This window comes from Lissotriton vulgaris, chromosome 4_1 (assembly GCF_964263255.1).
Source record: "Lissotriton vulgaris chromosome 4_1, aLisVul1.2, whole genome shotgun sequence".
In the NCBI taxonomy this organism is placed as follows: Eukaryota; Metazoa; Chordata; class Amphibia; order Caudata; family Salamandridae; genus Lissotriton; species Lissotriton vulgaris.
Genome location: NC_141691.1, coordinates 353,624,039 through 353,636,464, shown reverse-complemented (window position 1 = coordinate 353,636,464; position 12,426 = coordinate 353,624,039). Strand labels below are relative to the sequence as shown.

The following is a 12,426-nucleotide window of genomic DNA, read 5'->3' as shown; positions in this document are numbered from 1 at the left end:
GTCATTGAAGGCTTTAATTGAAAAATCCCTGCTTTTTACACCGTGAGGAGTCCTAATAATTCCAGATGAAGGGACAGACATCTTCTAGATATTCAGTCAGAGCATATGTAGTGCGTTGTAAAAAAGGGCCACAGACACCACTTCTTGGCGCTAGCGCACACTCAAGAAAAGCTCGTTGGAGAATGCGAATAGCCTGCACTTTCCGACAGAATTGAAGCTGTAGGCGCTGTGCAAGGGAATCAATCAATCAATCACAGCATTTGTATAGCGCGCTACTCACCCGGAGGGTCTCAAGGCGCTTGGGGGGGAGGGAGTTCCACGTCTTGGCGGCCAGGAAGGAGCAGGATCTTCCTCCTGTTGTGGTTCTTCGGATGCGGGGGACGGCTGCGAGGGCGTGGCTGGTCGATCGGAGCTGGCGGGTGGGAGTGAAGAAGTTGAGGCGGGCGTTGAGGTATCCTGGGCCTTGGTTGTGGAGCGCCTTGTGTGCGTGGGTGAGGAGTCTGAACGTGATTCTTTTGTTGACGGGGAGCCAGTGCAGGTCTCTTAGGTGTGTGGAGATGTGGCTGTGTCAGGGGATGTCCAGGATGAGTCAGGCTGAGGCGTTCTGGATCCTCTGGAGTAGTTTCTGGAGTTTTGCAGTGGTTCCGGCGTAGAGGGAGTTGCCGTAGTCCAGTTGGCTGGTGACGAGGGCTTGGGTGACCGTCTTCCTGGTGTCGGTGGGGATCCACCGGAAGATCTTCCGTAGCATGCGTAGGATGTTGAAGCTTGACGAGGAGACGGCGTTGACTTGTCTGGTCATGGAGAGGGAGGAGTCAAGGATGAAGCCCAGGTTGCGTGCGTGGTCTGTTGGTTTGGGTGCGCTGCCCAGGGCCGGGGGCCACCAGGAGTCGTCCCAGGCGGAGGGCGATGATCCCAGGATGAGGACTTCCGTCTTATCTGAGTTCAGTTAGAGGCGGCTGTTCATCATCCACTCAGCTACGTTTTTCATCCCTTCGTGTAGGTTGGCTCTGGCGGTGGCGGGGTCGTTGGTGAGGGAGAGGATCAGCTGGGTGTCGTCGGCGTAGGAGATGATGTTGAGGTTGTGTTGGCGTGCGATGGCCGCCAGAGGGCTCATGTAGACGTTGAAGAGGGTGGGGCTGAGCGAGGAGCCTTGAGGGACGCCACAGATGACTTCGGTGGCTTCTGATCTGAACGGATGGAGGCGGACTCTGTGTCCTTCCGCTGAGGAAGGAGATGATCCATTCTAGTGCCTTCTCTTGGATTCCGACATTGCTGAGGCGCTTCACCAGGGTGCGGTGGCAGACAGTGTCGAACGCTGCGGAGAGGTCCAGGAGGATGAGGGCCGCTGTTTCACCATTATGAAGCAGGGCTCGGTTGTCGTCGGTGGCTGCGATGAGGGCGGTCTCGGTACTGTGGTTGGCTCGGAAGCCGGACTGCGAGGGGTCGAGGAATCCATTTGTCTCGAGGAAGGCGGCCAGCTGTCTGTTGACGGTCTTCTCGATGACTTTGGCGGGAAACGGGAGGAGCGAGATGGGGCGGTAGTTTTTGAGGTCGGTGGGGTCGGCTGATGGTTTCTTCAGGAGGGCGCTGAGTTCGGCATGCTTCCAGCTCTCCGGGAAGGTTGCGGAATCGAAGGAGGCATTGATGATGTCCCGTAGATGGGGAGCGATGACTGAGTCGGCCTTGTTGAAGACGTGGTGAGGGCAGGGGTCGGTTGGTGATCCGGAGTGGGTGGAGTTCATCGTGCAGATGGTGTCTTCTGTGTCGATCGGGGTCCAGGCGCGGAGGGCGGTGGTGGGGGCGTTGGTGCGGCTGTAAGGAGCGTCGGCTGTGTGCTGAAGCTGTTGTGTATGTCTGCGATCTTGTTGTGAAAGTACGAGGCGAGGGAGTTGCAGAGGTCTTGCGATGGGGTGATGTTGTTGTTTCCGGCGCTGGGGTTGGAGAGCTCTTTGACAATGTTGAAGAGTTCCTTGCTGTTGTGGGCGTTGTTGTCCAGTTGTTCCTTGAATGCTGTTTTCTTGGTGGTGTGGATCAGTTGGTGGTGTTTTCGAGTGGCGATCTTGAGGGTGGTCATGTTGTCTGTTGTCGGGTCTCTGCGCCAGGCTCTCTCGAGGGCTCGGCAGTTCTTCTTGGAGCTCTTGAGTTCGTCGGTGAACCATGGTGCTTTCTTACTGCCGGGTCTGCTGGGCGGGGTCCTCAGTGGGGCTAGGTCGTCTGCGCACTTGCTGATCCACATCGTTAGGTTGTTGATGGCCTGGCTGGGGTTCGCTGAGCTGGCGGGAGGGGTCCTGGCTCAGGGATGCGGCGAGCTGGTCGGTTGTGATCTTGTTCCAGCTTCTGCGAGCAACCTGTTGCTGGTGGTGGTGGATGGTGTTCTTCCTGAAGCTGAAGTGGACGCAGCTGTGGTCTGTCCAGTGGAGTCCAGTGGCGTGGCTGAAGGAGATGTCCTTGCTGGAGGAGAAGACCGGGTCAAGCATGTGGCCGTCGTAGTGGGTGGGGGTGGTCACCAGCTGCTTGAGTCCGAGGTTGGCGAGGTTCTCCAGCAGGGTGGTGGTGTTGCGGTCGTTGTTGTTCTCCAGGTGGAAGTTGAGGTCCCCGAGGAGGATGTAGTCAGCGGAGGGGAGGGCGTGCGGGCTGATGAAGTCAGCGATGTCTTCGCTGAATTGTGTGCGTGGTCCCGGGGGTCTGTAGATGAGGGTGCCTCGGAGGGTGGTCTTGGGGTCGGTGTGGATCTGGAAGTGCAGGTGTTCGGCGGCTGTGATGGTGTCGTTGGTGTTGGTCGAGATGCGGATGGTGCTCTTGTGAACGATGGCGATGCCTCCTCCAGTCTGATTGGCGCGGTCTTTCTGGATGATCTTTTACTCTTGGAACCATCCTCCCCCCCCCCCAACCCAGCCTAAGCAGCAGGGAAGGGCCTTCGGTGGTCTCCAGGTTATGGAGACAGGACTGCCACTGCTCCCTCAGACTTAAGTCCAGGCCTTTTCGAGGTTCAAGTGGTGAGGGCGGCAGGGACCAGGCCGAGGGGCGCAGGATCGCTCAGGGCAGTCCCACAAGAGCAATGCCTTTTCACAGTTGATGGGCGACAGATTTCACACAGTCTGCCCAGGACTGGCCTGCGAGGCGCGCCACGGAGGGTCGAGGCACACTGGTTAATGAATGTCTGGAATCACGAGGTGAGGCGAGGAGCAGCCGAGAGGCGCAAAGTGCATTCATCCGAACTCCCATGCTTCTATCCGTCCTTTATTCCTTCCTTTATTCCTTCCTTTCACCATCTTGCTGGTACCGTCTTTTGTTCCTCTCCCTTTGTCTTTCACTTCCTCCTTCTTCCCACCTGTACATCCATTTACCTCCCCTTCCCTAACTCTCCAATCCACTCACTTCCAATGCCCTTCTCTTCCAATGCCATGCCCTTCCAATGCCCTGCAATCACATCTCTCTCCTATCATTCTCTTCCATCCTCTCCTCTGCCCTTCCCTATCCTATCCTTCCTTCCCTTCCATGCCGTTCCCATCCTTCTCCTAACCTCCCACCCCCATTCCCTACTCGTCCCTTCCCATCATAGATCCGGCACTCAAGCCTCCACACAGCATCTCCCCATGAGCACAGAGCCCCTCTTCATTCATACACACTTTACACCGCACCCTACCGGAGGACCTGCTTTCACCACCTCCTTTAAGAAGAACTGCTTTCAAGAATGCATAGCCTTCGTCAGCTGGTGTTATGGACTCGTCAATGATATGTGTGATCTTACAGCAGTCAGTCACCCACAAGAAGACACAGCCTCAAGGCGCCTGTATTGTCCTCTTGCATGAAAGCAGTTTTATTATGCGGCACCAGTGTTTGGTATAGACTTGCAGATGTCCTCCTCGTGTAACCAATGTTTCTGAGATACAAAGAGAGGACGACTTTTCCACATCTCAAATGTAAAAGAAAAAAAACCTAATTAACGTTCGTACCATACAATTACGCCTTCTTGTATGTACGTATATCAGGAGCCGTCTGGTTGCACGGTTTCTCCATTCCCACTGAATACAAATGTCACGTTTTTATTATAAAAAAAAAAATGGGGGCAGGCCGTGGAGGATGGCGTCACCAGGGCAAAAAAATTAGAAAAAGGGGGGCTACCCGCCCCCCCCCCCCCCCCCCCCCTTCTTAAAAAAAAAAAAACTGGATCACGGATGGGGGGAGGCGCCTTTGCCCCCTGGCACGTTTGCAGAGGGGGAACAAATTCCCCTTGAATACTGGGGGCCAACTAGCCCACCAGGTACCTCCAGTATGCACCAGGGATCTGCGTTGCAGAGAGGTGTTCTGAGGCCACACCCCTTTTTACACCGCTCTGCATCGCAGCTCTGTGGAGCTTAATGGAGGTACCTGGCGGGCTAGTTGCATCCCAGGGACCCTTAGGATTCAAGGGGACTTAATCCCCCAACTTAAAACGAGCCACAGGGCTTGTTTGCACAGTGGTAAAGGGAGGGGGCGGGGCATGAGGTGATGTGTGTGCAAACACGCCCTGTGGTGCGTTTTTAGTCTAGAAATTAATTCCTCTTCAATCCTGAGGTCCCTTGGGTGCCAGGTACCTTCAATAAGTGCCACGGAGCTGCGTTGCAGAGTGTTGTAAAAAGGGACATGGCCTCTGAACACCTCTCTGCAATGCAGCTCTCTGGCGCATACTGGAAGTACAGGGTGGGCTACTTGGCCCCCAGGGACCCTCAGGATTGAAGAGGAATTAATTCCCCAACTTAAAACGCGCCACGGGGCGTGTTTGCAGACATGTCACCTCAGGCCACACCCCCTTCCTTCACCATTGTGCTAACGTGCCCCGTGGCGAGTTGTAAGTTGGGGAGTAAATTCTCTTTCAATACTGAGGGTCCCTGAGGGCCAACTAGCTCAACCGGTATCTCCAGTATGCGCCAGGGAGTTGTGTTGCAGACAGGTGTTCAGAGGCCCCACCACTTTTTACACCTCTGAAACACAGCTCTGTGGTGCTTACTGAAGGTACCTAGTGGGCTAGTTTGAGCCTAGGGACCCTTAAGATTCAAGGGGACTTAATCTCTCATCTTAGAACGGCCACACAGGGCGCATTTACACAGAGGTGAAGAGAGGGGACGGAGCCTGAGGTGACGTGTGCAAACACGCCCTGTGGCGTGTTTTAAGTTGGGGAAATTTCCCTTCAATCCTGAGGGTCCCTGGGGGCCAACTAGCCCACCAGGTGCTTCCAGTAAGCGACACTGCGCTGCGTTGCAAAGAGGTGGTGCAGGCCGTGCCCCTTTTTACAACTCTGTGCAACGCTGCTCTGAGGCGCTTACTGGAGGTATCTAGTGGGCTAGTTGGACCCCAGGGAGCCTCAGGATTCAAGGGGACTTAATCCGCCAACTTAAAAACGTGCCACTGGGCGTGTTTGCACACGTCACCTCAGGCCTGCCCCTCCCTTCACCAGTATGCAAACGCGCCCTTGATGCGTTTTAAGAGGTAGTTTTAATCCCCTTGCCCTATTATACACTAGGGGCTTACAGAGGAGGTCATGCTAATCACAGGGGTACCCCAACGCATAGTGTTCCCTGGTGTATGTGGGTGTTTTAACTGTATTCGAAGTGTCTTATAGCACTAGCTCTAGGACTGGTTAGTCAGTCCGTTTCAGCTGTACCCATCTAAAAAAGTTAAGAGTACAGGATGATTTAGCAAAAAGGCCTCTTTCTGCTGCTCTGTTTGCTCTTTCTGCTCGTCTACCTTCTTCCTGCACTTTTCTCGTCTTTGAGGATTTGTTGTTTCTTCTGCATTTCTTTTGCTTCTTTCTGTGTGTTTTTCCTTCTTTCTCCACATGCCGTACCGCTGTAGGCATTGGTAGAAACTAGCCTTTAAAAAACCTTAGAAATTCACTTAAAAAGCCATAGGTTTCAGGTACGTAATAGTTACAAATTAGCATTGAAAACACCTTTGAAATTCACTGAAAAAGCCATAGGTTTCAGGCCAGTTATAGTTAGGAATTAGCATTTAAACATAGAAATTCGCTGAAAAAAACATAGGTTTCAGGGGCGTTCTAGTTAGCTGGACATTTTACTCGCACAAAACCATTGAAATTCCCCCGTTATAGTTAGTTCAGCTAACTATAACTCGCGCGCCCACAATGCACTCCTGATGATGTCACATATTACATCACTCATGACATGGTCAGTGACATCACTAGTGACATCACTGATGACATCTCAAATGACATCACTGATGACATCTAACCCCCTCCACCTAATCTACCCTGCCCTACTGTACTCCACTCCAATCTACCTTGCTCTAATCCACTCCACTCTACCCCACTCCACTCTACCCTACTTCTCTACCCCAATCGACCACACTCTTTCCCAGTCTACCCCACTCCACCCATCTACCCCACTCATCTCCAATCCACCCCACTCTAATCCACCCAATCCACCCACTTCACTCGTCTACCACACTCTATTCATCCCCAGTCTACCCTACTCCTCTTCATTCAATCTTCCCCACTCCAGTCCACCCTGATCTATCCCACTTTATTCTACCCCAATCCACTTCACTGTCTACCCCACTCCAGTCTAACCCAATCCACCACAATCTACCACACCCAATGTACCCCACTCCACACCATTCTAATCCATCCCACCCTAATATACCCTACTCCAAACTACCATACTTCAATCTACCCCAATCTAAACAACTCCATTCCAGTCTACCCTGTGCTTATCCCCCAATCTATCACACTTCACTCTACCCCCTCCAACCCTAATGTTCCCCACTCTTCCCCAAACTACCCATCTCCACTCCAATCTACCACAATCTACCCCACACATCCCCCATCTGCCCCACGTTTCTCCATTCTACCCCACTTCTCTTCATTCTACCCCACTCCAATCCACCCAGTTTACCCCACTCCAATTTAGCGCAACCCACACCACTCTACCACACTGCACCCCAATCTACCCCACTTCACTCCATTCTAGCACACTCCACTCAAATCTACCCCACTCTAATAAAATCTAACTTAGTCTACCCTTATCACACCACTCTAATGTACTCCACCCCAACCTACCCTGCTCCAATCTACTCCACTCCACTGTACCCTAATCTACTCCAATCTACCACACTCTACCTCCATGTAACCCACTCTAGTTTCCCCAAACCACTCTACCCACTCCCATCTACCCGACGTCATTCCAGTCTACACCAATCTACCCGATCCGCCTCAATCTACCCTACTCTAATCCACCCAATCTGACCCACTCTACCTTAATTTAGCACACTCGTCTACTCCACAACAATCTACCCAGATCCAACCCACTCTACCCCGATCAACCTCACTCCTATCTATCCCAGTCCACCCATTCCACTCTACCCCAGTCTACCCAATCCACGCCAATCTATTCCATTTCCGTCTACCCCACTCCAATCTACTATGCCAATCTACCCCACTTCCTCACTCCAATCTACCCCGCTCAACTGCAGTCTATCCTATTCTACAACAATATAGCCCACTGCAGTCTACTCCACTACAATCTACTGCATTCTACCCCAATCTACCTCACTCCACTCCATCCCACTTCACACCGATCTATCCCACTCCAGTCTACCTCACGCCACTAAATTTTAGCCAAGCTGAACAGCAGCCACAGTGGTGTACAACATGGCTAAAACACATCGCCAAAGCCAATAGGCCTTGCATAGGCGAGACCCATTGGTTTTGCCACTGTTTGTTTACCTGTGCCTACTGATGGACGAGCGGTCTGCTGACAGTGTCATGATAAATTTCACCCATCCTCACGTGGCTGGGCCTTTGTTACATTCTGCACATATTCTGCTTTATGTAGTTATGGGTGTGTGTTAGTTTGTACCAAAAGTGAAACTGTGAGTCTGGTGGAACCAATCTTTGATTGTCACTTGAGCTATGATATCCACAATGGAAATGGTGGTAGCATGCCAGACATAGTGCTATAGTATTGTCTCTTAAGAAATGCAGGGATAGGCCCTGATCATGACCTTACTTTTGTCCTGACTTAGCGATATCCTCTTTAGGCATGAAAAGAGTGTGGGGAGCCAGAGGGAGAGATCTCTTTATGAACACAAGGCAAGCCCTGTGTTAGGGTTATCCTTTTGTTTCCTTTGAGTGTCACTCATGAAAGATTGCTAGATGGGACGTTTGTGCTTTGTACTTGTGTATTGGTTGTCAGGAAATAGATGGCTCCCAGTGTCACCACCTCCAGCCTGCCATCACCCAAAAACAGATATTGTCTGGCTTGACCCCGGATGGATACATGATACTGCCATCTGGTCTGGTTCCAAAGTGCAGATGAGAAATACACAATCTTCGCACAGGCGGATAATTCAGAAACCACTATAGTAGAAAAGATGGATGTGGTATGTATCTCTTGGTGACACATTTGAAAACCGTCCTAGACGATAAGGAAACACTGCCTAAATGAATCTGTTGTTATCAGACCTGTGTTGCACTGAAGCCACCATGAAATGGTAGCTCTTTTGCATTTGCTTCACATAAATCTGCCCTGTCTTGAGCCCTCTTTCTTTCAGACAGATGTTACTGAAACAGGTGCTTATAGATATTATTTTCGTTTGGTCTCCTACGTATAGTGACATAAGGCATTTAAACATTTGCAAAAGTGGTTGTGGCCTCTGTGTTCAATTAATAAGGTGTTCTATTGTTTCTTTTCATGGATTCTATGGTTGCTTCTGTGTTGAGAAGTGTCTTGGCCAGTTAATCAAGAGAATGGTCCGCTCCCCACCAGATGTGCATAATCAGGAAATCCTTAAAGCAAATGAACAGGGTCTACACATTTCTGATTCAAGCTAGAGGTGGGGTTAAAACATTTTGAGCAAGGTTTAGCATCATGGGATGTTCTTGCAGACTGACCGGGAAATCAAAATCAGCCCTCCCAAAAAATGCACAAGCCAGCTTCACACTGCTGTATAATCTGACTGAAAAAGGGGCTTGCGTAGGTCTTGGTAGTTCTGAAAGGAGCCCCCTAATCCTCAGCTTGACAGGGAAATGCCAGAGTGGCAGAGTGACCTGTCCGCCCTTTGTTGTTACTGTTATATTAGATACTTTAGATCCTATGGCTTTTGTTCACGGTTCCAACTGATTTTCCTTGGGTGTTTCAACTGACAGTTAAAGCACAGTACTACATGCTTATAGAGCTGCTATGAGGTCTTTGAAATAGTGCACAATATACAGAGAGTTAGATTTATGTGCAGCGTTTTCCTCTTTTGACCACATTCAGGTCCTAAATTGTAGTCTGCATAAAGAACCTGAAACTAAATCCCAAATCTTGTTTCATAGGTATGCTGTATCAATGGCTAGAAGAATTGGCGCCAGAGTCTATGCGCTTCCTGAAGACCTTGTGGAGGTGAAACCAAAGATGGTCATGACGGTGTTTGCGTGCTTGATGGGCCGAGGGATGAAGAAAGTGTAATGGTGCAATATAGGCTACAAAGGAACCAAAATAACCCCCAGATCATTCCTGCCAGCACAGGTGCATGATAAATGTGTGTGGGCTCTTGGGTGGAACACCTTCAATTGGAGAACTATTGGCACCTGTCTGGTTTTTCCAGCAAGACAAAAGCATCGGCTTCCTCCGGAAGAGTAGATGTACCTCACAAAACTGCTCTCATTCCACAGAATAAACCTAAGCTCCAGTTCAGGATCATCATAAACCACGTCATCTGTATCAATTGACTACCTTGGTCTTCTCTTGCGTCATCCGCACACACTTTTCTACCAAACTCATGCAGAATATCCGCCTACTTCCTTGTTTTATTCTATTGATGGCATGAGTCGAAGTGGGAACAAAGCCCAATTAAGTTCTACGTAAAACTGGTTTCCAATGTTTATTCTAGATCTAGGAGTTGAAACTTGTATACATGGCTCTGGAGTCATGCTGTTAAAGATATACATAGATCTATATCCGGATTCTGCTGCGTGGAACCATAATAAAAGTTGCTTGGAAAACTTTTGCTAATTTGAGAGAGTATCTTTCAGCATTATTCCCAAGTGAAGCCTTTCCTAACATATAACTCAACATATTACTTCACAAATACAGTACAAGTTTTTACTTCAGTTGGAGGCTATTTTGTGTGGCAGATATCTAGAAGCTATCCAGAATTTCTGCTTAATACATATTACCAACATGCAAACCATTGAAATAAGACCATACTCTAAGGCGTGCAATTCTTTTTTGTATCTTGGTTTAATGCATATATCCAGGAAATATTTTTTTACAAATCTGCATGAAAGTTTGTTATATTTTTATTTATAATGCTGTCCATTATAATATGATAATGGAGTGTGTGGGAAGAAATTGAAGATAACATGCCAAAAAATTGTCATTCGGTTCCAGCTGTTGACTCTGGATGCGGAGACTTTTTTTTTTTTACATCTGCGGAATTGGAGGGAGAAAAGAGGGGACTCTGGGTTCCCAAGAATGCTTTTGCAAGCTGATTGCTAGGTTTTGAGAACATATTGCTATTTGAAGCGGCTCAGTTATATATCATGATGGCAAAGCATTAGTAAAAAATAAAAACATTTTCAATATGTCTTTTGTTGGTGTTATTGTCTTTTAAAAAAAATTAAAACCAGACCTAAACCTCCTAGTATTTTAGTATGTTGCTAGTTAACTCCTTGTTATCTTCCTTTAACGATTTTGGTAGGTTTACAAGTGTTATTGGATTCATAGAAATCCCAGACGTGCACCCCTATATATGCGAAAATGTCTGGGTTAGGGATTCTCAGGTGTACATAAATGTATGAGAATCATAGGCTTATGTATGTACTCCTGCCTGGTACACATTATGTTGAAGGTTCAAATGCACCTCACCTTTTTGTTTTTATTTTTACTTGCATGATTTTCATTTTCTGTTGAGAAACTTTTTCTTCTACACACACTAGAATTGCGAAGTTCTTTTGGATTTGCCAACCCGTTTAGAGCTACCGTATTTTCCGGCGTATAAGACGACCCGGCGTATAAGACGACCCCCTACTTTTCTTGATAAAATGTAGGTTTAGTGCTGTACTCGCCGTATAAGACTACCCCCACTTCCAACGCAGTCCTGCATAGCCATTTGGAGAATTGTGCATAAGATTTGCACCCAAAGCATTCTTTCTGATATTTGGTTTACCGTACTTGATATCCTTTCTTTGGCATTTCATCCAAAATCAATTCAAAAGGTAATGTGAATGCTGTCATATTGGATCATAGAATGTCCTCACCAGATGTGCCCCCCACTTCCCTGTGTTGTACATTGCCATTATCCACATTAGTATTGTTAGATTACCGGTACCGTAACTGTAATTTATTTCCCTCTTTCAGATCCGCTTTCAGTGGATTTGCTTTTGATACTTCCACAGTGCCCCCATCGCCTACGTAACGTTAGTTCTTGTGTTTGAGTGCCCTCTATTTATTGCAGTATTATACCGTACCTCTACTTGCACACATGTCACTTTTTCCTCCTGTAATGCACCATTTCCTATTGAGAAGCGGTCTGACACCTTCGGGTGAAGTCCGCACTATGTAAAAACGCATGAAAACATACTCTCAAATTTCACACCCGGCGTATAAGACGACCCACGACTTTCCAGAACATTTTAAGGGGTTAAAAAGTCGTCTTATATGCCGGAAAATACGGTAATTTTTTAACTCGTATGTTTATGTATATAATTGGTGTGGGGACAACTACTTAGAAATATTGAAAAATACAGTTACAACGATGTGGGTGTTGACTACATTGCAAAAGTTAACCACCTACCCCTCCCCTGAAAATATTTTCTCCCTTAAACTTACGACTGCAGACAGTCGACAATCTTGAGTATTGGCCATGGTCGTAAGTGCAATTTGTTTTTGGAAAATTAAGCAAATGCGGAGTCTCGAATTCAGCATTTTCAATTGTAAATGTATTTGCGTCCATAAGTGAGATCTGCATCCCAAAACATTTGTGAATTAGGCCCTGTCAGAGCATTTTTCAGAGGGCAACAGGGCTCCCAGGGGCTACTGGGCCCAACCATGGTGGTTGAGACTTTTTACTCATGATGTCCCGAGGTCCGACCTACTATGGATCCTAGACAACTGTGTTCAGTATCCCTTCTGCACTTGGCTCAGTGGACGAGCAGTCACTCCCTCTGGTGGAGGGGGGTGTAGATACAGGTTAGTGATCATGACTCATAACTCAGAGTACACACTGTACGGACAACAAAGCAATATCCAATCTACTACTTACTTTTATAAGAAGTAATATTTTATTTCTAAGCCTAAATATGCAATGGTATAACAATACCAGCTCTACGCTATAACAATTTCCTCATACTAGATGATCTTAACATCCATTTTAATAATATGGAGAACCCGGAAGTGCAATCTATATGCAAGGACCTTATGACACTCGACTTAGTGCAGAAAG

The 12,426-nt window shown here is 48.2% G+C and overlaps 1 protein-coding gene across 1 annotated transcript in view; it reads left to right on the top strand.

Moving 5' to 3' along the window:
* Positions 1–10,567, top strand: part of PLS3 (plastin 3) — a 105,204-nt gene extending 94,637 nt beyond the window's left edge. Inside the window, exon 10 of the mRNA XM_086967234.1 lies at positions 9,317–10,567. Coding sequence (XP_086823360.1) covers positions 9,317–9,449 — 133 coding nt within the window. The 3' untranslated portion in view covers positions 9,450–10,567. The remainder of the gene's footprint in view (positions 1–9,316) is intronic.
* The last annotated feature ends 1,859 nt before the right edge of the window (positions 10,568–12,426 follow it).